At 47.6% G+C, this 27,839-nt stretch overlaps 13 protein-coding genes across 13 annotated transcripts in view; 6 read left to right on the top strand and 7 right to left on the bottom strand.

Annotated features, from left to right (window-relative positions):
• The window catches only part of MGYG_09196 (hypothetical protein), a gene marked incomplete at both ends in the record, with an annotated part of 842 nt that extends 269 nt beyond the window's left edge, over positions 1-573 (bottom strand). Inside the window, 3 exons of the mRNA XM_003169555.1 lie at positions 61-333; positions 464-490; positions 552-573. Of these exons, the coding sequence (XP_003169603.1) occupies positions 61-333; positions 464-490; positions 552-573 (322 nt within the window). The remainder of the gene's footprint in view (positions 1-60; positions 334-463; positions 491-551) is intronic.
• A 938-nt stretch (positions 574-1,511) lies between these two features.
• Positions 1,512-2,470, bottom strand: MGYG_08510 (short-chain dehydrogenase; the record flags this gene model as incomplete). Its single annotated transcript, XM_003169554.1, has 4 exons — positions 1,512-1,548; positions 1,616-1,986; positions 2,049-2,362; positions 2,434-2,470. The coding sequence occupies 4 exons, from the start codon at positions 2,468-2,470 to the stop codon at positions 1,512-1,514; spliced, it is 759 nt and encodes a 252-aa protein (XP_003169602.1).
• A 544-nt stretch (positions 2,471-3,014) lies between these two features.
• MGYG_08509 (methionine permease) lies at positions 3,015-4,748 on the bottom strand (the record flags this gene model as incomplete). The annotated part of the gene is made up of 3 exons (XM_003169553.1): positions 3,015-3,165; positions 3,236-3,636; positions 3,696-4,748. 3 exons carry the CDS (start codon positions 4,746-4,748, stop codon positions 3,015-3,017), a joined length of 1,605 nt encoding a protein of 534 aa, XP_003169601.1.
• A 1,662-nt stretch (positions 4,749-6,410) lies between these two features.
• On the top strand, positions 6,411-7,050 carry MGYG_08508 (hypothetical protein; the record flags this gene model as incomplete). The annotated part of the gene is made up of 3 exons (XM_003169552.1): positions 6,411-6,502; positions 6,562-6,589; positions 6,793-7,050. 3 exons carry the CDS (start codon positions 6,411-6,413, stop codon positions 7,048-7,050), a joined length of 378 nt encoding a protein of 125 aa, XP_003169600.1.
• A 652-nt stretch (positions 7,051-7,702) lies between these two features.
• MGYG_08507 (ATP-dependent helicase NAM7) lies at positions 7,703-9,142 on the bottom strand (the record flags this gene model as incomplete). Its single annotated transcript, XM_003169551.1, has 1 exon — positions 7,703-9,142. The coding sequence occupies one exon, from the start codon at positions 9,140-9,142 to the stop codon at positions 7,703-7,705; it is 1,440 nt and encodes a 479-aa protein (XP_003169599.1).
• Positions 9,143-10,323: 1,181 nt separating this feature from the next.
• On the top strand, positions 10,324-10,911 carry MGYG_08506 (hypothetical protein; the record flags this gene model as incomplete). Its single annotated transcript, XM_003169550.1, has 1 exon — positions 10,324-10,911. The coding sequence occupies one exon, from the start codon at positions 10,324-10,326 to the stop codon at positions 10,909-10,911; it is 588 nt and encodes a 195-aa protein (XP_003169598.1).
• A 175-nt stretch (positions 10,912-11,086) lies between these two features.
• MGYG_08505 (hypothetical protein) lies at positions 11,087-12,728 on the bottom strand (the record flags this gene model as incomplete). Its single annotated transcript, XM_003169549.1, has 6 exons — positions 11,087-11,308; positions 11,334-11,609; positions 11,633-12,024; positions 12,085-12,364; positions 12,442-12,474; positions 12,531-12,728. 6 exons carry the CDS (start codon positions 12,726-12,728, stop codon positions 11,087-11,089), a joined length of 1,401 nt encoding a protein of 466 aa, XP_003169597.1.
• Positions 12,729-13,310: 582 nt separating this feature from the next.
• MGYG_08504 (hypothetical protein) lies at positions 13,311-14,762 on the bottom strand (the record flags this gene model as incomplete). The annotated part of the gene is made up of 1 exon (XM_003169548.1): positions 13,311-14,762. The coding sequence occupies one exon, from the start codon at positions 14,760-14,762 to the stop codon at positions 13,311-13,313; it is 1,452 nt and encodes a 483-aa protein (XP_003169596.1).
• Positions 14,763-16,580: 1,818 nt separating this feature from the next.
• MGYG_08503 (DJ-1/PfpI family protein) lies at positions 16,581-17,354 on the top strand (the record flags this gene model as incomplete). Its single annotated transcript, XM_003169547.1, has 1 exon — positions 16,581-17,354. One exon carries the CDS (start codon positions 16,581-16,583, stop codon positions 17,352-17,354), a length of 774 nt encoding a protein of 257 aa, XP_003169595.1.
• Positions 17,355-17,734: 380 nt separating this feature from the next.
• MGYG_08502 (hypothetical protein) lies at positions 17,735-19,145 on the top strand (the record flags this gene model as incomplete). The annotated part of the gene is made up of 3 exons (XM_003169546.1): positions 17,735-18,032; positions 18,110-18,224; positions 18,311-19,145. 3 exons carry the CDS (start codon positions 17,735-17,737, stop codon positions 19,143-19,145), a joined length of 1,248 nt encoding a protein of 415 aa, XP_003169594.1.
• A 364-nt stretch (positions 19,146-19,509) lies between these two features.
• MGYG_08501 (hypothetical protein) lies at positions 19,510-20,543 on the top strand (the record flags this gene model as incomplete). Its single annotated transcript, XM_003169545.1, has 3 exons — positions 19,510-20,103; positions 20,161-20,202; positions 20,283-20,543. The coding sequence occupies 3 exons, from the start codon at positions 19,510-19,512 to the stop codon at positions 20,541-20,543; spliced, it is 897 nt and encodes a 298-aa protein (XP_003169593.1).
• Positions 20,544-22,611: 2,068 nt separating this feature from the next.
• MGYG_08499 (hypothetical protein) lies at positions 22,612-23,954 on the top strand (the record flags this gene model as incomplete). Its single annotated transcript, XM_003169544.1, has 5 exons — positions 22,612-22,644; positions 22,728-22,744; positions 22,963-23,186; positions 23,278-23,864; positions 23,925-23,954. The coding sequence occupies 5 exons, from the start codon at positions 22,612-22,614 to the stop codon at positions 23,952-23,954; spliced, it is 891 nt and encodes a 296-aa protein (XP_003169592.1).
• Positions 23,955-24,365: 411 nt separating this feature from the next.
• Positions 24,366-25,333, bottom strand: MGYG_08498 (hypothetical protein; the record flags this gene model as incomplete). Its single annotated transcript, XM_003169543.1, has 3 exons — positions 24,366-24,848; positions 24,942-25,070; positions 25,100-25,333. 3 exons carry the CDS (start codon positions 25,331-25,333, stop codon positions 24,366-24,368), a joined length of 846 nt encoding a protein of 281 aa, XP_003169591.1.
• Positions 25,334-27,839: the final 2,506 nt, after the last annotated feature.

Genomic DNA, 27,839 nt, shown 5'->3' with positions numbered 1-27,839 from the left:
GGAGGGGGGGGGGGGGGGGGGGGGGATATATGTAAGATATGAAAGGGTACCAGGCTCTACTGTCAAGGCATACCTTTAGCTGCTCTTTATGCTCCTCCGCAATAGCAAGCACATCAGGGACATAGTCTCCAAAACCAAGGTCGGTAAGTGCCTTTTCAATATGTTCGCAGGCAATTGTCTTCTTTGCCTCCTTCTCGCTGATTTCGTTGGCCTCGGAGGATATCAGGGTAATGAACTCAACACAACACTCAATAAGCAGGTCTCGAGCGTCCTTTGCGAACGTCTGGCCGGAGGAAGGCGGTAGTATTTCCGTTATGATCTTCTGCACCGTAGCTGATGCGAGAGTGGGGTTAGCCGGGCCCATAGCCCTCGATGTATAAATCCTCGACAAGCAGCCGGTATCTCAGCTTCAAGGCAGCGCATGTAAATCGTCAACAAGAGCGGAAGAGCAGCTTCACGGTACCTTTTGGCAGGGAGAGGTCATCGTTTCCTGGCAGGCGCAAAGTTAGCTCGCATCCTTCCCACAGTCGAGCTGCGCGCATCCCACTTACCTCCGAATTCTCTGTCTGACATGGCGTAGTCTAGTTAGCGGTTGATAGGGAGTAAATATCCTTAGGGACAAATAGATATGCTTAAAATGGTAGATATATTCTGAGATAATGTTATCGTCTTACCTTTCTTCTCTTCGTCTTCAACTTTTGAAGCTCTTTTTAACTTTCAAGGTTCTTCGGAAGATGACTCAGCATATCGGATTTTCTTTCTTCCATGTTTTCACTGAAGAAAAAATTATAAAAAAAATAAAAACTTCAACTTTTTCTTCCTTTCTCCAACATTCTTCATCTGCGAGAATACCAGCAGCTTCTTTTCTGCTTACAATGCTATACAATGCTAATGGTATGTATATATCCTGTTTCTACCTTATTATACACACCATCCAAATGATGAACTTTGTTGTCGCCCCTATCATACAATTCCGTGGTGATTTACCTGTCCTAGCCAAACGGACTCCTGAACCAAGCTACCTTCAACCTCCCAGCTCTTGACGTCTTTTTGAGAGAACTCCATGGCTAACTTGGCATAAAGCTTCTAGGTACCTTGCTGTAGCCCATGACTCGTTTGAAAGAGTACAAGAATGAAACTGTATTGCCTGGAAGCTAGGAGTTAATGGATATGGAAAAGACACACTCGAGACAGACATAAAAATCGTGGAAACTCCCGTTTATCGTTCTTGTTTCAAATTCTTTCTTCTAAGTTAACTGGTTCAATGGTATGTTGTATTCTGTTTAAGCTCTCTATTTCCAAGTCTATTCTGCACACGAGCAATGAAGAAAAAATTCACTCCATGCTAAATATTAAGGTGCTTTGCATCTAATGATTACAACATGTATCATTTAACCTTTCGCCTGAGCTATTTCCTACGACATTTCTTTGCCAACCAGTTTTTCCATTTGTCAAGTATTTGTATGCTGACTTTCAATCTCAGGTCTCGGCGCAGTTTAGTTTGTAAATTTTCATAGCTGGTACTTGGCCAGGGCTTCGTCGTTCCAGCTGTAGCATCATCGATTTGATTAGTAAACAAAGACACGATCTGGTTCATGAGGGTAGGAAGACGAACGTCAGGAATTTACCGCTGAGATCAGCGGTGGCACTCATGACAAGCTTTGCAATGACGGTGCCAGGTTGCTCTGGCTTCAACAGCTTGCCCTCCTCGTGGGCGTTGACGAATTTGGCGCTGTCCTTGGGGCCGAGGATGCCGAGATGCTGGCAGCGGAGATGGTGCTGCATGTCGGTATCGACCATGCCAGGACGGACAGAAACAGAGATGATCTGAGGCTCTTCATGGGCCAGAGTCATGTTGAGGTGGTTCAACGCCGCCTTTGAGGAGCCGTACATGCCCCAGCCGTTGACAGGTCCGGTTGCAGCACCGGAAGAAGTAAAGACGACTCTGCCACGAGCCAGACGGAGATGCGGGATGCATTGCTTGATCTGTTTATAGTAGTTAGCAAAGACAGTAGAGAAGAGGAAAGAAAGCATAGAACCAAACGTACAAGCTCCACGGCGCTGAAGAAGTTGATATCGTATGCCTTAACCCACTCTCGCCGGCAGAACTGCTCAAGACGAGTGACAGGAGGCAGAACTCCGTGGTTGATAACGAGACCGTCGAGTTTGCCGTAGGCCACGAGGGCCCGGGCAAGCGCCTTGTGCGTAACCTCAGGGTCGGTGATATCACCGCAGACAACCTCTACCTGGGTGCCATACTGCTCCTTCAGCTCTTGCAAGGGGGCCTCAGTGCGGGCAACAACAACCACATTGCAGCGATGTGGCGCCTGCAAGAGATACTTCGCAACAGCTAAGCCGATACCTGCAGTGCGGGACAGCTTGGTTAGTGGCTGGCTGATCCCACGCGTCTTATCATGCCTGTGACTCTCTTACCGCGAGAAGCACCAGTGAGGATGATAGTTTTGCCCATCTTGAAGGTCAAAAGGCTGTTTTCTGGCGTGTAGAAAGGTGGGTTTTGATTTCTATATTCTATAGGGACCTAAAGAAAAGAAGGAGAAAAAGAAGTGAGAGAAGTTGACTAGTTAACTAATTAGTTAGTTAAACAAATAACTATTTATATGTGGAGGTTTTTAGGTGGGTAGGGCACTTCCGCCCTTTGAGAAGAGCAACACAGCAAGGGCTTCAGGGATAAGAGCATCTGGCAGTGTTGTGTTCTTACATGTATACTATAGATCTACGCCTGGCTATTATTAAGTCACCTTAAAAGACTCTGGTTGTTCTAAGTAAGTTGAATAAGCTTACATCCACCTATACAGAGAGTCGAAAGACAGGTTTCGGTTAACCAGCCGGTAACTAGGCCGCGTATCTATTCATCAGGATTATAGCTATATAAATAACTATTCTAAAAAGGACCTCATAACATTCATTATTTCATACTTAGTGAGACCGAAAGGCGTGATACCGCATAATATCGTAACCTAGTAGGCGTTGGTAGAATCCCCTGAAACCCCTGCTTAGGACCGCAACTCCAGCTTCTCGACATGGACCAGCTGAGTAATACTTGTTCCATCTGCGAGAATTTCAACCTCCTCCTCGAGCTTGTAACCGTTCCTATTTGGAATGACGATGGTCCAGATCCACCAGTAGATGATTGACAGGACGATTCTGGTCAACGTTATTAGTATGATGGCTTCTATAGAATAAAGCAGGGGGCCAAGGTAGAGAAAACACTTACATGCCCACGCCAACAATAGCGTATGTCGCATAGAAGAAGTGAACATCACCCCGCCCGTTCTTTGGAGGGAAGAAGGGGGCAACGATTAGTATAAATCCGACTACTAATCGTAGCCATACACTTGGCAGCCAAGTCTTGAACGGTCTCTGGAGTTCGGGCCGTCGCCATCGAAGGAGAATGATACCAAATGTTATGGCAATACCAAAGTACTCGCCGGGATACCCCTGAACATCAAGTATGAAATTGTAAATGTCTCCTGGTGGTGGAAGTAGTATCGTAAGTAAGGTAGGGATCATATGAACCAGCACGCCCCCGAGAGGAGTGTTGAACGGCTCTGATGATGAAAGGTAGCGGGAAAAAGGAAGGAAGCCTTGTCTCGCTATTTCCTGATTGACCCGAGCCTAGACATGAAGTTATTATTATCATGGGATAAGTTATTAAGGGAAGAATGCTTACTTACTGATGAGAAGATGGTAACCATGACCTTTCCAGCAGCCGATATAGCAACAAGGAGAGGAAGAACAGTTTTACCAAACCCTGGGCCGAAGACGCGTTCAAAAAACAATGCTGCAACCAATTGCCCGCTGGCCTTGATTTCCTCGATTGGAACAACCATGAAGTAGGATACATTGATGAGGGCATAGAGTATGCAAACGGTCATGAATGCCATTAAGCCCACGACTTTCACGGTTCTGATTGGATTTTGCACTTCGTTGAGAACGACATTTGTAGTACAGAGTCCAGAAAAAGAGCTGGAAACCTGTAAGAAAGAGGTTGCAAGGACGCTAAAATCCCAATTAGAACCTTTCCACATCCCATCCCAGGAGAATAGCTCGGGATTCCCAGTGACGGTTGTTCGTTTCTGGAAAAGCACAACATAGAGTCCCGTGGATATCATGAATCCGACAATGGATAAAATCACCCATCCAAGAAAGTTTTGAATCCGGATGCCCAGTTTGTAAAAGTACCCATGTATTATGCATACGGTGAGTAGGAGACCAACCGCAAATCCCCTTTGGGCGGCCACTGTGGGCTCCATCCCCAAGGCAAATAGCATATACTGGCCGAAGACAACGCAATTGGTTGCCGACACACCCAAGGTAACGGATGCAATTGCAAAAAGGGTTGAGGCAAGAAATCTCGGCCGACGATATGTGAATTCAAGGTAGACCTTATCCGCACCGGAACGCGGTAGCATGCAGCCATATTCAGTATAGATTCCTAGGTCGCAAGCCCTGACAGTCGCACTGGTGAGCCATAGTAGAAGGGTGAGTCCGACGCTTCCACACGATCGGACAACGCTGCCAGGAGTTGCAAAGATTGAACAGCCAATCATCTGGGACATAACAAGGATATATGCCCCCGCGCATGTTATATTCCTGCCATACGTCGCCGTTTCAGGGACCGTGACATTTTCAATATTGCGGAGCTCCTTCTTTGTGCGTGGAGCTGGCTGATACTCCGAGCTAGGCTCAGAGGCAAGTAGCGGCCGACATTCTTCCTCCTTGTGCATGTTGAGAGGTGGTGGTTGTTAGCTCACTACCGTTGCTGGCTCCTCATCAGAGGAGTGTGAATATGGGAAATAAGACTTCGACTTGGAAATGGGTTTGAAGAATCATGTTGGAGGGGTCTTTGCTACCCGATATATAACCAACTCGTTTTAGCCAGTAATCCATATCCAAGTGGCAGACGAAGACTCCGATTTTGACTATCAAGATCTAAGATATCATTGGCACGGGGTATAGATAAGGAAGTATCTTCATGTTTGATCAGCGGAGACATCCCAGGTGCCCTCGCTCGGTTCGGATCAAAATCCGTGTAACTCGCGGCATCGGCTGAAGGTTGTGCACATGATGGGATGTGGCTGGCGGAAGAACTAGGCGTTTGTGAAACGTAAGTTGGTTATTTGTTAAATTATCCGCTTTCCTGCATGAGAGAAAGTAGTCGATGACCCAGTCATTAGTTAGAACATGTATATGGCAGCCTATCCTTGTGAAGAGCTTTCTTCCTTTTCTTCTTCCTGTCGTCGTTCTCCAGTGGTACGGAGTACAAATACATAAATAAATAAAAAAAGGCACCCGCCTGTGCTGTTCAACGTAGATCATTCTCACGAGGTTGACAACATGTACTCACGTGTAGTTTATTTAGATGTATGCTGTTTCGCATCTTTCGATCGAGGAGGGGATGGAGCCTTGGATAGATATCATGGATGGTTGAAATCGGTCACAAGCTGATGCGCTGCTTGAGCGCGATCTCATTCCGGCAACAGAAGAAAACTACATAACAACGTTGTTTGTTTTTCCGAGTCAAAGCATAAGGCACCCAAAACCCCCTCTCTCTGCCCTTAGCCCTCGTGTTTGGTACGGCGTTTGATAAGTGGACAGTTGATAGAGGCCCGTGATGAAGATTTTGAAACCCTGATTAAACAGGCATGCAACCTGATGCCTGGGGACGGGTTTTATGACGAATAAAGCAATAAAGTGCTCGAGAAGAGGCTGCCGGTAGACGAGATGATCAATATTTTCCCCAAATGGCGACAGTAGTTAGTGACAAGGAGCTGTGCGTCCTCGACAACGCTAGCGGCGGGTTGACTAGTCCAAATCCCAACCCGATTTATTCGATATTCTCTTTTGTCATGAGTGCACGTAAAGTCCCCCATAATCATCCCCAGATTCTAGTTCAAACCATTCTCAAGAGCCGAGAGCTTAATGGGAGATTGTAGTATAAGGGGCCAAGAGAAGGGAATAAAAATAGAAACTGAAGCGTCTAAGAAACAGCATTTCCAGGTACTGGGTCTCCATAGCGTAGCACTCGTCAGCCTGCCCTCCCAAAAGAGCCTGTTCCTATGATCATTGGGCCGGAACTAAGCGCAAAATGTCATAACGTTATCAATTCCATCAGGGCTGGGGATACCGACCCAAGACATCAGATTGTACTTGCGGTGTTTTCGTGAAGAGGAGATCGTATCCAACGTAGCTGAAAGGGAGACTGCTCGTCCCCACATAGTTAGTGATGGTTGTACGGCCGTCATTACCGATAATAACGTTTTCCGGGTCATATATCATGGCGGTTAGACGTTATAGGTTTGTGAGATAACTAGACGGCCTTCCCTTTCGAGGTGTATTATGTTGCGCACTAGATTAAAGTGTTATTCGAGCTGGTCGGCATTATCATAATGCTGGCTAGATTCATGATCGCGGAGGATGAGACGTTCAAACTTGCATTCGTCAATGGCGGCGGGGCGAGGGCTTGGTGGGGTGAGCTCTTGTATAGCAAACGCCACCTCTTTCCTGGCTCTAAGGAGTCTTCTAATATCTGGCTTCCAGGTTTTCCCAGGATATATTCCATGACAATGTATGTTTTGCTGCCGATCTTACAAGCATAGACGATGGCTGGTTAACTGCTCTAGCGTGGGAGTGTAGCTTCAACTGTTCACGATGAGCTACGACCTGAGCAAGCACCTCATTGCAATAGTTACACTGCATAACCATGTTTAATCCAAAGCACCGGTGCTTCGGAGGCAAAATCGAGCCCTGCCGGGCGCTTATCATCCGCAGCGCACATCTCCAGGAGCTCAGTTGCCGTCGGAAGGCGGGTGCCAGCTGGAGGCTCTACGCCGTGATACTCCTTTGCCGAGTAGCCCAATTCGGCAAAAGCTAGGGTATCGTGTTGCCCGTCGTGGTAGAGGAGTACTCCGTACCTGTCCGCTGGTTCAAAAAGCGTTATCAACGTCAACAGTGGTTAGGGACGACGAGATGGAGGTTGGAAGGGAACGCTCCGTGCCAGAAGTGGTTAGACTCGCTCGGTGCTTTTAACACTCGACGTCAAGCTTTTCAGCAAAGTACCTAGGTAAATTACGTAACTATCTAGTTAACTAGTTATAGTTAGCGCAGTTGATGACTAATTATATGTATTGATATTGATTTTACACAACAAAGATTTCATTTTGACATTACGGCTTTGCTACAATAGTAATATAGCTACCGAATATCCTCCCTCAACCTCGCTACCCGGCCTGGGTTAACTACCTCAGGAGTATCGAAATGAAGCTGTAATATACTCAGTGCAATATCATTGGCATATTTAGATGCCTTGGCTTATTTAATGTGCTGAAAATAAAGGGTAAAGCAGTCAAAATAGTCAATTAGTCGTAGATGTTGGCTGAATTAGTTCTGAATTGACATCAACCTGTAGATTAGCTATCCTAATCAGCTTGACCATATAAGGTATTTTGATTGATCGAGTTGCGAAGCCTCTCAATTGGCTATCTTGTTCCTCTCAAAGGGAACAAAGGCCGTCATATTATACTTTGGGAGCTCCTTTAACAATGGGGCACGATCTCCTTGTACTCGGATGAGTCTTTTACTTTTCCGGTGATGCTGAACGAGGTCACCCCAGGAACCTGTGGCTTTCGATGACCTCGTATCCATAGTCATATTTTCACTACCAACAATGACAAGGCCGTCGCTAGCCCAGCTCAATGCAACACATTGTCGTCGGAGGTCGGCCACAAATCCTAAGCCGTACCCTCGTAGTTGAAACAATGACAATGGATTTTTCATTTCCTTGGGATGCGTCAACACTTTGAACAACAATATCTTTCAGTCCTCGTTTTCGGTTGAGCAGCTCTTTCAACAACGATAATTCCTCGCTGTAATAAGATAGAACAAGGATTTGATTCTGTGGGCACCCGAAATTTATGAGGCCTGAGACGAGATTTGCAACGGCAACGGCATACTTGGGATTCACCAAGGAGGTTCCCCACTTCCTCTGCCAAACAGAAGAATTGGCTACGGCCATGTAGTATGATGCACCAGGGGAGGTCGAGTACGGTTTCGTCATGAATTCTGAGAACATCTGAGAATTATTCCGTCTCAGACTAGACCCATTAACTAAAGGGTTGCTGCAGAAAGTAGCGTTGACGAAGTCCGAAATGTCAGGATGCATGCGGTACTGCGTGCGTAGCATGGTATGGGGTACACCGGTCTTTATCATACGCTCAAATAGTGACACCTTTTCTGGGTTACAAAACTCATTCTTCCCCAAAGATGATACCGTAGGAGGGAGCTGGCATAAATCCCCGCTAAGAACGACCTTTTTCAACGACGCATAGTATTTGCTTATGCCATTTAAACACATCGATTCTGTCAACTGAGATGCTTCTTCAACGATGACAACTGCTGGCTTGAAGCTCTGGAGTGACTTTCGACTTGCTGTCGAAGCAGTGCAGAAGATAACTTTGGCTTGAGAAATATAATACTCCTGTAACTTCAACCAAGCTGCGCCCGCCTCAGACATAAGTTCCCTGAGTATGGTATCGGAATCTTCATTACTTTTTAACCGAGCCTTGGGTGAATATGGCGTCACTGGTTGCCCCGGCACGTCTGTGACCACTTCAGCAAATAAATATCCTTTCCGGGAGAGCAAAATGCGGTATGCTATGTATTGGAGAAGTTCGAGTTCCTTTGCATTTACCACACTTGGGTTTTTCGCAGCTACTTGGAGCCGGGCAAGGATGTGTGCACCCAAGGATACCGAGCTACCAGTTGCAAGGGACGCTTCAATTGATGTTTGAAGCAGCCTGAACCGAGTTTCATCTATTCCTGTCCTTTGTAACGTGGCCACTATCTCAAAAAAGGAAGAAGTATCGGTAGCCATGGTAGATGCTACACCTAGTGCCATCTGTGGGTCTGCATCCTCTCTAGTATCGCTGTCGAGACGGTAAAAGCCTGGGGTACGTGATGGGTGGCCCTGCATATTTTGCCTCAAGGTATTCGCCAACCGGGCTGATAATACGTCAAGCCCATGATTTGAGCCACATATTACCAAGACTGCTACATTGAGATCGTATAGGTGCTCACAAATCTTAGTAGAAACGGTCGTTTTCCCAGTGCCCGGTGGCCCCATGACAAGGCACATGAAGTCACGGAAGGAAGTTGCGGGAGTCAGGGCTAAGGATATAGCTTCAGGTTGTTCTGGATTGACGGCCTTTCATGTCGCAGACCCGTAGGAATGATACCGATGCCTGAGAAGCTTGATGGTGCTATCGTCCTTCGATAGAGATAGGTAGCTCCCAGATTTTGTTTTTTGGAGGGGTATTGAGATAACTATCAAAACGGCTGAGCCAAAAGAGTGAGCCTACCTAGGTACACTCGCGGTCAACAGGTTGAAGGTACCCGGGTATGTTTTGGATAAGCTGTTGTGGTGACCAAGAGCCAAGAATTAAGCCTAGAGGATGAAGATGATGAAAGCAGCAGCAGCTATAACAGTAGTGGGTAGTAAAAATAAGTAAAAATAAGGCAGGATTTATCACTTGGATGGTCCGATTGATATTCACCACCGACTTCGCTTCACCGCAGCAGAAACGGTGACTGGCGGTGGTGACGCCTGGCGCCCTTAAGGTGAAGGACGCTGTCTTCACTGCTTGACATGGTCATCAGGGACATATAAAAACCCCTTCCTCTTCCTCCTTCTTTAACTCCTCTTCTTCCTCTCTCTATCTTCTCTGTCTTATGGCCTGGAGCCCAGCTCGTCTTCAACTTCATCTCTCCTCTCCGACGTTGCCTTGCAGCGGGTATCCTGTCTTCCGTCAGCCTAGGAGCTGTCCACGCTACGACAGCAGACCACATAACCTCTCCGCATCTCCCTAGTCCAACAGAGATTGCTTAACCATCACGATGAAGATGTCCAGGGTGATATTCATCAGGATTGAGGCGGCTAGCTATGCCATCGCCCTAAAACCGGTAGATGATTAACTACTTACCGTGTCCAGAGTTTCAGATCCACCAGTTCCCTAGAAGATGATACAGGCGAATTTAGCCGCTAGTAATGACTTCCACCACCATACGGTTCGTTGAACATCACTAGTTATTTACATCAATAATCACAACAGCGGAGTTTCCATAATTTCGTACCTCACCCATGCGTCATCGGCTTGGCCGCCACCAACGCCGCTTGGCGAGAACAAGTTTATAAAGACATCTGCATGCTTTAGTTATGCGATGGCTAGCTATAGCACTCTCTAACACTACTTGTAGAATTTGAAAGGGTGTATCCTCAAAACAAGAACCAGAGAGGAACTTCTGGAAATGGCACCCGCGGCAGACATAGTCGTCGACGAGACAAAACGTCTCGTGGGTAACATGGAAGGGTTGGATCTCCTCGAAACCCTCGAGTCCATGCAGCGGCGATTAGACGCCCTGGAGCAGTCCGCCAAACTGTCAGAGGAAAAGCATATCAGAGCCATGATGACACTTCGGAGGCCCATCTACAAATCTCCCAATTCAATATCTCGATACCGACGGAACGCGCTGGTCTATGGCGGTTCGGTCCTCGTAGACCTTGACATTGTGCAATTTATTACCGATGACGCCTCTGAGTTTGGTGTGTGGTCTAGCGGGTTCGAGGACATATATGGCATGCCGTATAGCTATGGCAAGTTGATCTCCCACGGGTCAAAGATGGTGGCTCTAGCAGATGCCCGCGCCGACCTTGAACTACTTGAGGCTTTTGAAGCCTACCGCCAAACCTACCTGCCAAAGTGCGATGCCATCATCAGGCTATGGAAGGCTGCTATTGACGATGGGCAAGACCCCGAAGGGATTTTCAGATCGCCGGCTGCTATGGACTTGTATAATAGGATTATGCATTCGTTTAATTCTGTGTTATCATATTAATAGTTATACCACTTGTTAACTGGTTAGTTATTTAGTTGACTAGTGTAGAGCAGACTTTCTTGGTTGAATGGCATATTTGATAACTACCTTTTAAATTCAACCTTTACTATGCGTCTCAGTACTGCTTAACTATCGAAGGTAACTCTCTAATGCTGTGAAATCTTATTGGCAAAATCTAGTCATCAAACGGCCATTGGCGTGCTATTTCAATCTTATCGGCTTCAGCTTTTCCAAATTCCAGTATTATTTCCTCTCTCAGTGCAAGAAGGGCAGACTTGGTCGCTTGATACTGTTCATGACCTACTGCATCTTTGTCTGGCCAGAGTGGACCAAGTCGAGCTTTGAAATCACTCATAAGTTGCATTCCACGCATTGCCTTTTGGCAATCTGTTTCAATCTGTTTCAATCCAAGCTATTTGAACCTCAGTAAGATCAATGGGGAAGGGCTTGGTATGATTCGTGTTAGTATTGTTTGCTAGCAGTCCTGCCCATGCCTCGCGTAATTCTACGACGAGTGCATGAAAATGGGCTTCACCAAACTCAAACAGGCGGCGTGCCAATACGAGTAGATCGAAACACTCCGTTTGCTGGTACTCAATAGCATCGTAAGCCTTGGGGACCTTTTTTAACATAACCTTTCGTGAGGCTATGAATAGCGCTTTCTCATGGAATTGCCGTACTGCTTCCACTTTTTCTTCCTCCGACAGATGACTAATATTACTAAGTTCAGGGCGGTCCAAATTTTCCGGTTCTGGGCCGTCATAGCCAACAAAGAAGGGTCGGGGTTGTGGTAAATAAGTGGGAGAAGATTGACGGACTGCCAGTCTATGATCCCGGTAACTTTGGAAGGGTTATTTGGATCAACGAATATGTTCTCATCATGGAGATCATCGTGCCAAAGACACGGTGTTGTGATGCTCTCGCTTTCAATAGGAAGGAGAGCATCAAATATCAGTAAATACCATTCTGCCGCAGATAATTTCTTACTTCGATCGGGCTGATAGAAGCCAGGACCACATACCATAACGGTCTGCTTTGGTAAAGGGTCTAAAGTTGGAATAGCCAGCTTCTCTCGAAGTCCTATTGCTTTGTAGTAGCCATAAACAGACTTCCCTAAGGGCACCCGTCAGTACCAGCCGCGTCTATTTGATAGTTCGAAATAAGTTTGCTCACATGGTCCACGATCACACTCTAAGTCGGCTCTCCCATGGTCGAGCCATTCTCGGCTTGTAATAGGGCCTATTGTAAAGCGACTGTTCTGCACTTTGTTACCATTCTCATCAATATAAAGGTGACCTTTTTGTTGTGAGTTGAAATTTTGAATATCTCGGGTATAATACAGCCCTCCGAACTGTGAGAAGGCCACGGAAAGCCAGGCAGACTGATATCGAACGACGTCAAGGCAAAGGTTCATCTTCTCGACAAGCTCCATGCTGCCCCAAACTTGTCTGAGCTGGACGCCAGGCATTTTTCCATGGTTATGTATTCAGCACCGACGGGGTTGCTTGTGCTGGAATCCCAAGTATACACCTTTAAGGCTGGCGTTCCAAGTACATTGCGAGCCTACAAGAATTAGCCATTATAGATATGGTAAGGAGAATGATCAAAGAGGCTCTTACAAAGTCTATCGTAGCCACCTCACTTGTAGTGAGACGCGGGAGGCCAGCATTGGGGTTGGGGACTTTAGCAATAACCTCCTGCCCATCATCCATAGTCAAGACAAAACATTTATTATACATGCCATCGGGGCATTTGTGTACATTAACGCAAGTTTCGGCCCCTACTGATTGAGCTGCAATCCGAATAAGTTCATTCATGTTGAATCTGACGTAGCGGCGTGCAATTTGGTCTGCTTTGGCTAAAACAAAACGGCCACGCGTAAAGGAAAATAAGTCATCGCATGAGTTCCAGTCTGCTGGCATAGGTTAGCTCAGATGATAACTAATTGCTAAATACCTGATGTCAAACCTTTGCTATTTTGCGTGTCAACTTTAAAATTCTGAGCATTGCAGGAACGGCCTAATGAGCCAGTGGGCAAAAAGCCCGCGAGGCCCTACGAAAGCCTTGAAAAGATAATGGTATCTTGGAAAATTGCGGCATCTTTATCGCAAGCTATATTTGACGCAACCAGGGCCAATGAAGAGTTCCGTGTAGATTGAATGGTGGAAAAGCTGTTGTTGTTGCACGGTTTTTATTCATAAGTTACACTCATTTCCGGTTGCAAGTAACTAGTTAACTAAATAACTAGCTAGTTAACAAATTAACTACATAGCCAAACATGGTCGTAAACTTAGCTCCAGCTCCTTCGACATGCAATGACCCATCTGACCCGAAATGCTAGGACTATATAAAATGGATGCCACAAGCACAGGTATTATGAATATTATTGGTCAAACATATCACGATGGAATAATAATACCCTCATCGGCGTACACTGCTGCTTCAAGTCTTGGGATGGGGTCATGCCTCAGGTGTGTGTATGTGCCCAACGGTTTACCCTCTTGCCAGTCAGGGTTACTAGCGTAAACCGAGGCTTCTTTTATGGACTGCAGCATCCAATCCAACCTGGAGTCGGGTATGGGATTTATCCCGGAGTGATAGCGTCGACAGAACAACAAGTAACGAATGACCAGCGCAAGTATTATAATCGTGAGGAGAATGAAAATTGCTAGAAAGACAATGGAAAGCTCGACAGTGCGTTGGGAAACATCAATAGGGCGTGATATCTTATGTACGTACTGAATGTCCTTCGTGATATGGTATGCTTGGTAGAATTGAAACAAGACCCGGCTGGATGGCGGCTGTATTGGTTGACCGGACGTCGATCTCTTGACCAAATCTGCATGAAAATAGTCTCCATATGCTGCGACTATTTGATTAGTGGAATTTGTCCACGGGAATGCTCTGTGGAGTTCGTCGGTCGCTGGCCGGGAGTAGGTGAGGCGGCAATTCGCTTGAGAATAAACAGCCAGTTCTATTGGGCCTGCTGCCCACGTTGCCTCAGTCTCCTGCGTTGGCCTCGGAGAATTATGCAGGTGAACACAAGAGACTGAGATGTTAATCTGCGTTGGAGCTATGATGCTATTATTCCGGGTTCCAAAGATGAATAAGAAGAGGTCCTTGTATCGGTTTTGCTGGTCATAGAAACCGCTGCTAACCCAATGGACTCGACGAGTTGAGGTGTCATTAAACCAAGAAGGAACAATTGTAAGCAGGCCGGGTATTTGGTCAAACAGAGTCAAACCATTGAGGTCGCCGAAGGATGTTAGAGGGACGGGAGCGGGCTCTACGAACTCGCATTCTGCGGTCCAAGTTGAGTTCCATTGGCCACCATTATAACGCCAGTCATAGTTAGGGGCGGGTAGGAAATCGAGTAATTGGTCAGGTGGAAATGATGCCCTGTCCAGCTTGTGCAGGGTCTGATTCCAATCAACTATCGCAGATGTAATGCTCTCGTGATGTGTTGTCGTAAGAAAGCCATCCACGTTTACTGTATATATTCTGGACGACTCCCTTGTCGAAAAACTAGAGATTGGACCAGAAAGTAACGCAGCGATTGAGAATGTTGCGATGATAACACATTGGATGAGGATACGGGAATGGTGGGAGGATAGGAGGCTCCGTCTGAAGGTTTGTATAATATCAATGATTTCGCCCAGGGTAGAGAACGTCAGCAGCGAGGGCATTTTTGCATTCCGCGTCTTCAAAAACGTTGTTGCCCCTTTCTGCCAGTAGAACCGGGAAGTAGTCCATGCTGCAAGGACGCAAATGACAGAAATGATTACATTCAGACCAGCCTGTACGTCTTCGAGTTTCCATTCGGTGGAGAGCACCAACCAACCTTTCGCCATGACTAGTTAACTAGTTAAGCATGGAATTGTTGCGAGATTGGCGGTTTATACAGGCAACTAGATAATTATTTGAATCTGGGGTATTCGTTGGGAGACTATAGAGCGTATTTAAATACCACGACTCTCTCGCCTAGTCGCTATCAATCTATCAAAAGGGAGTTAGTTTTATGATATAGAGCAAACTTGGTCGTTTATCGCTCCCAATCACCTTTGCCATGGCGGCAGCCACTCCGTAACGAGTTAACTTGCGAGATAGTTTCATGATTTTTCGTAGCCTTGCCCAGCCCGAACGGACGGGACCAGGCGAACAGGCAGCGAAGTGGCTGTTCGCTCAACTTCACAAACAGGCAGATATTCTCGAGCCCGCGGAGAAGGAGAAATGGGCGACAGACAATGGATAACGCAGCCCCCTTCTCCATGCGGCTGAGTTGAGCCTGCCTTGCTGAGGCGATGTAGCAACCCCTGCTAGGACAGAAAAGTAACTGAAATGGTTAGCTATAAAGGTATTTGGCGTCTAGTAATCAGTTGCCTAGTTGTTAAGTTGTAAATCACGCAATCTGATATCTACTTCAGTCACGACAAAACAGCCAGTCTTTTGAACAGATGTTAGACGGGCATGCTTATACTCCGTATAGGTAGGATAAAAGACACAATCAGGCCATTGGGGGGAAAACCCCGTTGGTGGCGAACAGAAGAGCCTGGGCGAAGCTGCATACTCTCCGCAGGGATGATAATTTAACTGACATTTCAGCCTTGCATGCTTAAGAGCCCGGAAAGCTATAACACTTAGATAAATAACTCGTTAGGAAGTCGATTATTTTGCTTTTTTGAGGGTGAAGATCAGACGTGTAACGAGTTAACTGTGCGTGGTAGTCGTTCGTTGCATGCTCTAGACTTCGTTCGTTAAACCGGGTAACTATCCAACTAGCCGAGTCCACTGCATTGCTCTAAATATAAGCCAAGTTAGCACTTTCTTTGTTAGTTATTGATATAGAAAGTTATACTTATCATATGATATTTTGTAGCTGACCTTCAACATGTTTTTCATTAACCACCTACAGTGTTGACCATCGAGAGGGATCGGCGTAGGGGTTGGGCGTATTGCTGTTGATCACGTATTTAAAGTATTGGGTTTAATGGATGGAATTGACATTGTCCCTGCGCGTGGTTTCATTATAATGTATTTCACAGGGAGCCACCTTAGCTTGTTCGCCAACTCAGCTCAGTCACCAAGGCGCGCCCTAGACGGATGCTCAAGTGTGGGAAGGGCGGATGCTCACCTGCCATTCGGCCTTGGAGGGCGTTGATGTGGAAGAATACACGAAGAATAATGGAACGGATATGCCTCAATCCGCCCTCCGACACATTCTTTGGTCATACAGCTGACGGGAAATTGAGCATAATCTTTTTGTCACCAGTCAGCATGAAGTTTAATGGAAAAGGTGCTTCTGGAACTGAAACTACCAGGAATGTCTCATAGAGATGGCCGTATTGGTTGGACAAGTCGCGAAACAAAGACGGATGCGGGCATATATCCACCAGTCGTGGATGCGGACTTCATCATCTCAGCTTCTGATGTTGAAAGGAGTGTGGAGCTTCAATCCCTATCGGCGATCCGGATCGGAGTACGATTGCGGTGAAAGGGGAGCAAGGACTGCTAGGATGGTCAATCTTTATCGCATAGGGTTTGGCAGGCAAACGTCGTCGTTTGGGGCAGCAGGATATAAAAGACAGCTGCTTTTCTTCCAGGGAAGAGAGAGAGACTGCGTATAACAGTTTGAATCACCAGCCAAACAGGACTTCCCCGGGGCATTGAAAATGCGGTTCATAACTTCTGCTATCTGCGCACTGGCAGCATCTGTCACGACAGTCAAAGCCCTGTCTAATAATACCTCACAACCTCTACCACCACCAACAGCCGGTGATGGTCTTCCATCGAACTTTGGGTTGCTGCTCTTCCCCGAATTCCAGTCGCTAGACGTCTTTGGCCCTCTCGACGCACTGAACCTGTTCTCACTGGCTCGAAAGCTGAATCTGTCCATCATCGCCGAAACAATGGATCCAGTCTCAACCCAGGTCCGGTCTGCACAGATAAACAAGTTCGGATCTACGTTTGGGGAATCCATCCTGCCCACGCATACATTCAAAAACGCACCGCCGCTCGACGTGCTGCTTATCCCTGGCGGCTATGGAACCGACAGCCCTGACATTGGCCCAGCAATCGAATTCATCAAGAAAACATATCCAAGCCTGCAGTACATCCTGACCGTTTGTACCGGTTCTCAACTGCTAGCACAAGCGGGTATATTAGATGGACGACATGCGACTACCAACAAGCAGGTGTACAACAGGGTTATCAAGCATGGACCGAACGTCAAATGGGTGCCTGAGGCGAGATGGGTGGCTGACGGGAACATCTGGACATCATCGGGAGTGTCGGCGGGTATCGACTTGATGTTTGCATTTCTCGACGCCGTGTACGGGACGGTGCTGAGCAACCAAGTGAGCGAAGGGATGGAGTACGTGCGCAATGTGGACTGGAGGAACGATCCATTCGCACATTATATAAAGGATGGCGCGCCGATGTCTTGAGTTTTCTTTTCTTTCCCTCTTTGGGTTCAAGGCTGGGCCTTTGGGCCGGGACGTTCTCGGACGAATGCCCGGGTGAACTCAAATAGTTAACTAGGTAGTTTACCGAGGTTCTTAACTATAACTTCGGTACTCCGTCCTTACCCAGTAGCTAGCTCAATGGTCTAGACGCCCGCCAGCAGGAAATCACCAAGTTTTCATACTCCAACTTTTCCTTCCTCTCCGGCTCGGCAAAGTGAGTCATGAGACTGTGGGGTAGTAGAATAGCGTAGAAGCGAGCCGTGGACGTTGCGAAAAAGATGTATATAATAACTAGTTAATAGGTGGTGGCTGGGTTGGTCAGGTTGACCACCATCGCCCGGCGAGTTTTCAAAGACAGCAGCATGTCGACCGTTATAATTGGCGGCGGAATCATTGGCGTTTCCATTGCGTATTTCCTTTCCGACCCGGAGATACAGAGGAATCATCCGGGAGAGATCCACATCGTCGACTCATCTGGGGAGCTTTTCTCCTGCGCATCAGGGTATGCAGCGGGGTTCATCGCTCGAGACTGGTATGCTCCAGAGCTAGAACAGCTGGGAGAGTTGTCCTTTGGTCTGCATCAGCAACTCGCCGCCGAGCACGATGGAGCAGCTAAATGGGGATACATGCCGAGTATCGCATTGAGTCTCCAGGTTGAGGGTCTGGACGGGATGGTTGTGCGAGAGGCGATGACTGGCTTCGTCGAGGGGCAAGCCGGGCTGAAGCTGCGGCCAAAGACAAGGTCGACGATGCATCTATGGCAGACGAACAGGACCCGTCGCCCACATGGCTGACGAGACAGAAAGGCGGTACGGTAGAAAGGATCAGTAACAAGGACTCCGTTGCACAAGTGTCAGTCAAGTCATTAGTCGCAAGCTGCCATTTAACTAGTTATCATAAGAGAGACATGGGCCATCTAACCGAGAAACATGCTGCAGAGACCCCCTACATCTGTGCAAATTTATGCTGGCCAGATGCATTGAACGAGGCGTACAGGTCCACAATCCGGCCAGGGCTATATCCACGACCAAAGACTCAAGCTTGGGCGTGATATCTGCGGTGGTCATAGAAGATACCAGGACTCACGCAAAACGCAGCCTTCCATGCACTAATATTGTCTTTGCTGCTGGGCCATGGACTCCGCGGGCCTTCAGCTCTCTCTTCCCACTTTCCAGAGCCCATATTCCCGTGCTGTCGCTGTCCGGATATTCTCTCGTCTTCCGGTCGCCTCGCCATACTCTCAGCCAGGAGCAGGAAGTCTACGGAGGGAAAAGTCACGCAGTATTCACCACTCATCCGCAGTCCTGTGGGTTCAGCCCGGAAGTATTCTCTCGAACCAATGCGGAAATATATCTTGCTGGCTTGAACGGGCTAGACATCCCACTGCCGGAGGTAGCCACTGATGCTCACTCTCTCATGACAAAGGACAAATTAGCCCGTGTGCGAGAGGCAGCTCGCATCCTGATGGGTCGCCCTCAGGCAGACCAGGGCGGAGAAAACGTCGACGATCTCGAGGTGGTCAGAGAGGCCCTCTGCTTCCGCCCGTATATAGAGTCCGGGTTGCCGATTGTTGCCCGTCTGCGAGATGCCATTACAGGGGACGCAGGCCGGGTTTCTGGTGGACTTTTCATGGCCACCGGGCATGGCCCTTGGGGAATCTCGCTCAGTCTGGGGACGGGCAAGGTTATGGCAGAGATGATCTCTGGCATGAAACCAAGTGCCGACGTGAGCGGACTTGGTTTCGAAGCAGATGTGACTCGCAGCAAGCTTTAATGTCTTAACAATGCATATTCTGCGTCTTCAGCGTTCTGTCTGAGAGGTGTCAAATATACACTTACCACTAATTTAAGCTCACTGTTTTGGCTCAGCCGTTGTGTTGGATAATTATTTTCACCCCTGAAAACACCAGCTAGTTAGTTAGCTAGTTAAGCTTAACAAACGACAACGGGTTTTAGGGCTGCCAGTGACGTCACTTTTTCGAAGTTTGTTACACACATCCCTGGCAAATATTCTGTATTATCCTAAGCCGTCTATTATCCAATGTCATGATTCTTATAATGTTTATCTCTGAAATATAACTTCTCGCATATTTTAATAGATATAGGAGTAAATATACCCCATGAACAGAATACGCAACATGGCCATGCGGCACTCGTCCGTCCCGATCCGTCGGACATGCCCTGGCTTTGGACGCGGGTGGCCTTGTTACCTGGGGGCCCAGCAGCTGAGGGGAGTATCAGGCTATGGGATACCATCAGAGACAACTACAACGCCCCGCCCTGTAGCAACAGATTTGTCTATGCTCAAGGCCGCAGCTGCTCCAGTTTTAAGACAAAACATTCCAAGAGTAATATGGGCAGGGGTATCCGGTGACTTCGCTGTGGGAGAGGAGAACGATTATAGTGAACTGGACGTGACCGTTCTCCACGAGCCCGAGGAAGATGACCCGGAGGGACGGCCCGGATTATCACGGGCTCTTTGTGAGGCTCTCCCTGTGGCATGGGGCCGAAAGGCTCTGGTCGAGGAGTTCGACACCAAGGAAGTACCGTATTTTTGGGCCGTCTTTCGAGTCTTATGCTCTAGGACGATTTTTGGATCAGATGACGACCCTGTGATAGTGCGAGTGCGTCGGCAATGGCGGGATATTTTGGAAAACGGGTTGGTGCGTTTCAAATCTATTGTGCGTGATATAAACGATATCACTGCTGCTGTTCGGGAGAAGTCTCGAGAGGTACGAAGCGGCATACTTCAGTGACCTACGATCTCCATGTGCTGATGGACCATCTAGGAATTTGTTTCGGATTTTCATTTCCGTCAGATGTTTTGGAACGTATTATGGCCGTGCTCGATACAATCGATAGAGACCTTATTGACGTGGATTCGTCCCACCCTTTCCACGGGTTATTCCAGCACGATGACTACGACCGTGTACGAAGACAAATCGGAAGAATTAGGAAGGGCCATTTGTCACATTTGTCACAGCTGAAGTGTGGTACTGGCCAGTCGGCTCAGTTATGGGGGTCTCTCTGGAGACTCGCCACAGCTTCGGGTAGAGGGACGTTGGACAATGTAGGCAAAGCGATCGAGAGGTCTGTGATAGCAAGCGTCGAAGACACAATTCCGCGGAGTGAGCATCTTCAATCACTCGCTCGGACAGAGAGTACAAACTGAGCATCCTTATCCTGCTTGATATGGGCGAGCTTTTCTATCCGAATCCACTACGTAGTCAAATAAGTAGACAGGGTAATTGTAGCTACTGCGTGTCAAAATCTACCTTGCAATTATATAGTTAACAGCTCTAACCAATTCACTAGTTAGTTAGTTATTTGAGCTCGCAGACGACATCTTCGAGATATAGCGACCTAGGTATTTAGGTAGGTAGCTATCAAATTCTCCTCCTACAATATATCAAGAGGCTGCAAGCCTGGGCGATCCACCCTCAAGGAGCTCGCAAATCAACCCAACTAGGCAGCTGGCTAGTAGCTTAGTGTAGGCAACATCGATGAGAACATCGCGACTTCCGTAATAGGTATATATGCCTAAAGTAGCAGGAGTAGAGGTCAAGTCAACCCGGGGATATTTCTAACAACATTTCTCTGTTGACAGAACGACGTACGATCTTTTGTAAGAATTCTGTCAAATATATGCATGTCAAATGGCTGACCCAAAAGGCGAGCCCGCGCTTATTGACGCAGGAGACTTGTTAACTATATTGTTGGCAATGGAACTATTAAGTTGGTTAGTCAGCCTCACCCACGCCTATTTTGGCACCCACAAATGGCATCTTCAATCAAACCATCGACTTTCTTGACAAAAACATATGGTGAATCACGAAACAAGATGGCTTCAAACCTATGGAGTACTTGTACAACGCTTCGACGCGGTCCGTAAGGGCGTCATGTCTTCTTTAAGCTTGCGAGCAAGCACAACCTGACGTTGAAGGTACGTAACTGTGACACCGGCCCATGTTTTGTTAACAAGGTGGCTAGGGTGCTAACCTATGAAAAGGTGTTGCAGGCAGCGAAGCAGGGTTCTCCAACCCACATGGCTGCTGGGGCGCTCGCCATGCAAATGGTGAGCGTCGTTGAGAATCTGAACGGGGTAAGTAAGAAGACACAGGATAAGTATCCCGGGGTTTATAGGGACATAGAGAAAATGACCAGGCAGCGGAACACCCTGGTGCACTGTTTTGGGCACGGGACCAAGGAGGAGAATGGGGTCAAGTGGGGGCCCATCCATCGAACGCTGACTCAGCGTTATCCTGAGTTACTCGTGGAGCTACAAAAGGCGAAGGAGGCGGAGGAAAAGGGAGAATAAATGTGTGAGAACCCAGCCAGGACTTTTACGATGCCAGGGGACGGGTACACTAACAGCCACCGCGCGTTTCTGCAGGCGTTTATGGCGCGGTCAGCGATGACGCTAGAGGAGGCAAGGCCCGTGCTGGCTGCCATCTTCACCGAGCCCCATCTACAAAACGCTGACTCAGCGTTATCCTAAGCTCCTTGTTGAGCTGCAAAAGGCCAAGGAGGCCGAGGAGAAGGGAAAATGAATGTGTGAGAAACCCAGGACTTTTTACGATGTCAGGAGACAGCCACTGCGCTTTCTTGCAGGCGTTCATACGGAGTACTCAATGCAAATGCCAGTCAATCTTGGCTGATCAGAGTTTGAATGCAAATATCGAAAAACTAAATGCTCGAAGTAAGATTATTTAACAATAAATGAAACCACCTTGTGTCATAAGTTTGAGTCATCTATAAACACGAACTGCAACTAATGCTCCTTAGTAGAATATGAAGAAGGGTGTTCAGAACAATAGCTGCGATAATCACAGCACTTAAGACAACAGTAATTACGGGCTGGATAGCATATAATTCATCCATGATTTGCCGGTGGGAGCACGCAGTTTATACGGCCGCAGAAAAAATAGTGCGCATCTGAAGTATCTAGCCATTTTTGGACGAAGGAATCTAGAAGTCGATGTAGGGCCATTCGGCAGTTGTCTGGGACTGCCAGCTTTTCTGTGTGGTAATGTCTGGAAGCTTGATATCCCAATAAGAGGCTGCGGTAAGAGCAACCACAGAGTCAAAAAGGCCCGCACTCTTACATTGTGGTTCGACTAGATAGCAAGTTGCCTCCTTAATATCGGCGTACCGCGCTTTAAAGTCAGAAGGTAGGGTAGAGGGTGCCAGCCTCTTTCAATAACTGCATCTGCTGCGTACTTGATATCATCCTCAACAATATGTATGTCGAAGACGCCCCTGAGCACTCCATAGTATGCTAAAGCATCTTCAGCCCAGAGGTAGCATGATATGCTGTTTTCCTTGAGTAGGCGGCACGCTAAATATCGCTCAATAGACCATGGGTTATCACAGGTTTGTTTTGTATATGGTTAAAAAGCCGGTCCTCAATGGGTGTGACTTCATTATAGGTGGGCGACATTGGTGGGTTAGCTATTAGAGGCTTGGTATCTGTAATCACATAGCTTGGGCTCTCGAAGCCCCGTCTTGATTTTAACTCTCGCGACTTTTGGTTGTGGATGCTCGTGGCGCTTATGATAGTTAACTAGTTATAGTTTGCTGAGTCATCACAGTTTCGCGCTAAAAACTGCACGTACACAGCTTATCATAAGCTGCAATCGATATATTTTCACAGACGAAGGAGATGAGGAGAATGTCCATAGCACGCGAGTCAGGGCTTTCACGATGTCAGGGTACGACGACAGCCACCGCGCGTTTTTGCAGGCGTTTATGGCGCGATCGACCATGACGCTGGAGGAGGCCAGGCCCGTGCTTTCTGCCATCTTCACCGTGAGCGGTATATATGCCCTTGCTCCCTTGCTGCTTTCAACCCACGCTGTCAGCGTGAATGGGTTGATATACTCGTGCTAACCGCGGTGGATCCGTAGAAGGGAGAGAAATCTTGCCGGGAGACATCACACAAACAGACCTGAATACATACATAGCTGCCATTAACACGGCCATATCGGCCTTTGACTTTGAGATACGCAGCACTGCTCACCAGACACAGCAGTCGCGTGTGTACGCCCTCATCAACACCACCAGTGACCCGCTGATGCAGCTTGCCACGACGTACAGCGCGGATGAGATCGCCTATGTCAAGCGGCTACTCGATGCCATGTTCGAATCGAATAACACCCTTCGCTGCGAAGCCATGGTCGTTTCGTCCATTGAAGCCGTTAGACTTGCCCGCACGGTAACGAATGCCAGTCGGAGACAGTCAGAGGCTGCCCCTCAGAGTGGTGCCGCCCAGCCATTGAGCATGAGGGAGGCCGAAGACATGCTGAGCCGCCTGGTATCCGAAGGGTGGCTAGAAAAGAGCCGGCAGGCGTACTATAGCCTCTCACCCCGAGCATTGATGGAGCTTCGAGGCTGGCTGGTCGATACGTATAATGACGAAGAAGATGAGAACGGGGACACTCCCAGAAACAACAAGATAAAGACATGCTTTGCATGCCAAGAGATTATCACAGTGGTATGATATTTTTCCCTGGCTCTTTCTCAATCCTTACCATGACACTTACGCGTTTACTAGGCCAACGATGTTCGACGCGCAAATGTTTAGGTCGTCTGTACCAGAATTGCATTCGCAACTTTCTTCAGGTTGCAGCAAGCTAAAGTTTGTCCCGTTTGTAAAGCTGACTGGACCGGAGATTACTTGTGGGAGAGTGCAATCACCGCGCAACAGCCACAGGGGAGACCGAGACCATCGGCCGCTCGAGCGGCGGAGGATGACGATTGACCTCCAGGTCTCTCTGCGGCCCTATCATCACTACATGCATTTGAATCCAAATAATAGGCCATCAATTGGTTACTCGTCGTTGAACTATCTGAGTACTTGTGACTACGCTTTTAAACCTGAATACCCAAGTCTGTTTTAGTTAATGTTAGGGGGAGAAAACAAAACAAAAGAACATGAGACGAACGAGAAAAGTCTGGCAGGTCTAAACCCTAACATGGGCAAGTTATTGACACTTCAGTGATCCGTGTCATACAGATCGTTCCAGTATATGATGTCTAATAGAAACTCCTCGTCGAGATCCAAGTGTGCGAAACATTCTCTTGTCAATGACCTAATAGACAGGTGAACGTTGGCAGCCCTCTCCCATCCAAAATAACCCGCCATCTCCCAGTCAACGACGCCGACAATCTTATCGTTATCGACAATGATGTTTGAATGAGTCAGGTCATTGTGCATTAGCCCACAATCGCTGACATCAGCATTCTGGAACAGGATCTCAGCTTCCTTATCTTGAATCCCTCGGTGAGCCGTTGGCTTTGAGTCCGGGACAACGTATGATGGCCCAGGAAAGGGAGACTTTTGGGCATTCAAAAGGCGCAGAAAGTCCCTTGCCTGCTGCTTGAACGATGCCTTCTTGTCCGCTCCAATATACTGCCAAGCAATATTCAATCCAACACCTGGGATACGCGACTGCACCAGGACAGCCTGGCCATTAATCTGCCATTCACCGTCGTTAGGTCGGATCCAGCCAGGAAAAGAGCAAATATATCCAAGACGAACGGTAGAAAACAAGAAAAAAAGGGGGCCTACCTTTCCAGCAAAATATATCTCTGGGATAGCTATATCCTTCACAATCCCCTTAACCAGCGCGGTAGCTTTGACCTCATTCGCATCAGCCAGCGAGTAATCGCGGCATGCACGTCTTCCCTTGAGCTCTGTCTTGAGATGACTCGACTTAACAATCACACCTCCAGGGCAAAAACATCGCGACCTCCGTCTGTGTTTTCGTAGATTCGGACTGTGGTATCACACAGCTTCAGCACCTCTTCCCAGTACGCCAGCGATTCAGGCGTGGTAGAGTTGCAGTGCCTCTTGTCAGGCTTGAAGTCGTCTGGCCTGGGATAGTAGCGGCCATACAGCGGGACGTCTGCGAAGCGATCCGTCTCTGGGATCTTAGCTGGATCTGCCTCGTAGGGATTCATCGCGAAGGCCACTTACGGTATATCTGGGTGAATAAAGTGAGGGTGAGGCCTGCTGCTCTCCTGTAAATGTGGAAGTGGTGTTGGTTTGTGTTTGCTTTAACTAACTCGTTATAAAGGGTGGCTGTAAAAGAGCCTCAACTCGTTTTACCTTGAGGTTTGGCCGCGATCCACACCTATGCTGGTTGTGATTGGCCCCCAACCCTCCCTTTTTACGCGCCGGATGTCCTCTTTTGGATGTTTGTTTTTAGATTAGTCATCTATTTCCGCAGTACGACTTGCATGCCAAAGATACAGCTTCATCCTGCTGACCACTAGTTTAGGCTTACTCTTTCTGCTCAGCCGTTTCACAGTAGGCATGGGGTAGAGAGGCCGTGTTTGCCCTCTAGTCTCATAGCCCAATGTCCCGAGATTTGTTGACGTCACCTGGGAATTTGTCAGGTTTTGAGAAGAGAGACAAGGGGCCCAGAGTTGAAAAAGAGACAAGCGAAAACAACAACGGCACAGAATGGTGACCAGAACATAGCCCAGGGTTGCCCACGCTGTTTCTTTCCTCTATCCGTGGTCGATATTGTTGCCTGTTGTCTATGCGGCACAGCCCACTGGGCTTTGAAATGTGAGGCTGTTTACTAGGGTATGCATTAAATTTCTCAAGAACGGCTGCCCCAATTGATTCTGAGTCAATTGTGACAAGGCATATTGTATGGGGGATGTAGATGTTCTGCCTAATTATCGCTACAGTTTTGCATAGGTAGCAAAGCCTACTTGCTCATCTGCCTTGCCTTTTCGAAGCCTCCTCTAGCATCTAAGAGCGAGCTGCGGCGTTGGTTCGAGGCCAGGCAGCAAAGATCAGCCATGGGCTCGATTATCAACGTGGATGAAGATATAAAAGGCCGTCCTTGTCTCTTTGCTTGACTCTTGATACTCGCTCTAATATAACATAAAACAATTGCAAGCCATTTCCCATCCGATTGAACAAGTTCAGAATTTGATATACTTCGGTTACTACCTTTCCTTCTAAAAACATCTTTTTTATAGTCGTTACTTTCAAGCTCCACTATTTCACCAACCAGAATGGCCAATCGTTGTCCTAACTGCGGAGGCTGGATGAACACCACTTACGGCGGAATCTATAATTGCCCTGGCAAAGGCAAGGATGCGCCTTCCATGCCAGAGCACCCGATTGCCAATTCCAAGTACGGTGGAACCGAAATGGGACACCAAGGGGTTTAAACACCCCCTTTATCGTAAGTATAAGACGCCAATCCTCAATAAATTGGAAATTTTCTGATTCTTGAGATTCCTACTAAAGTGCGACTCTTAAACTGACCCTCCTACCTGCTCAGATAACCTCGCGATCACTGTATCGGGGTGCTACTCTTGCTGTTTAGAAGCCACATTTTCGCCAAGCTGTTCAGTTGCGGATTGTGGTGATGACTGCAATCAAGGATTTGGGGAAGATAGAACAGCCAGGGTCTTGTAGTTGGGGATGAAGAACGGATTTTCCTTTATTTGCACTAGTTCTTCACACTGGTTCAAAGGCGTCAACTATATAAACTAATACGAGCATTATTATCCTTTGGTTTACTTCGTAATTGTTCTAGCAACTCTTCCGAGGTAGTGCAACGGCTCGGTAACTAAGAAATCCACAACCTAAATTATGGAGGAATTGTCCATAACTAATGCGTATGACCGTTTATAGGATATCCTAGCTACCCGAATAGACAAAGATGGCTAATTTTAACGTCTGATAAGAGACTCACCTGGGCCGTGATGGTCCTTTGGTGCTTCGCGATCAGGAGACGGCAGCTGTATCAGCCCACGAAGAATAGAACCGTCATTTGTACTCGGTACACGAGCAGAGTAAGCAAAACAGCCATAACAAAGTAGCAGATAACGGCTGCGTCCTGCTTATTATTATCTCCGGGGTATTACAAATAGCACGATGAATCCCCCTGAGGGCAACCGCGTTGTTGATGGCTTTGTTTCAACCGTATGATCTCGCTATTCGCAGCATCGATATTTGCCTGTGTTACCGGGGGACCTTTCGTATTCTGGACCAGACAGCAAACCGAGAAGTAGAGCAAGGACAGGCCATGGGATAACTCTCTGCAGTCTTCCAGTGACCAAACATCCACGAGCGCATACGAGCTATACCTAGCATTCCCTACCCCTGTCGACGGTTTGGAGATATCCTTATCCCCAAGGGCTATTATTCAGGCAAACCCAAGCACCTTTTGGTGGCTGGTTAGTTAAGTAACTAGTTGAATATCTAGCGGGGAAGCTGCAGAGGAAAAAAGCAACTTTGCAGATCCTTGTCAAAAAGGTCAGAGAGTCGACGTCTTGTCGCTTTATTTTCTTCTAACGAACACAGCATCGAGTCACCAACTCTGCGGCTCTCGAGTGTTCAAATAAGGATAACCAACAGAGAGACGCCTCAACTAACTAACTAGTAACTACCTGTTAGTTAGCTAAGGCACGGAGTAGTTACATCACCAACTCGGCGACT

This window comes from Nannizzia gypsea, genomic scaffold (assembly GCF_000150975.2).
Source record: "Nannizzia gypsea CBS 118893 supercont1.9 genomic scaffold, whole genome shotgun sequence".
Taxonomy (NCBI): Eukaryota; Fungi; Ascomycota; class Eurotiomycetes; order Onygenales; family Arthrodermataceae; genus Nannizzia; species Nannizzia gypsea.
Note: the sequence above shows the minus strand (reverse complement) of the source record. Positions and strands in the feature narration are given on the sequence as shown.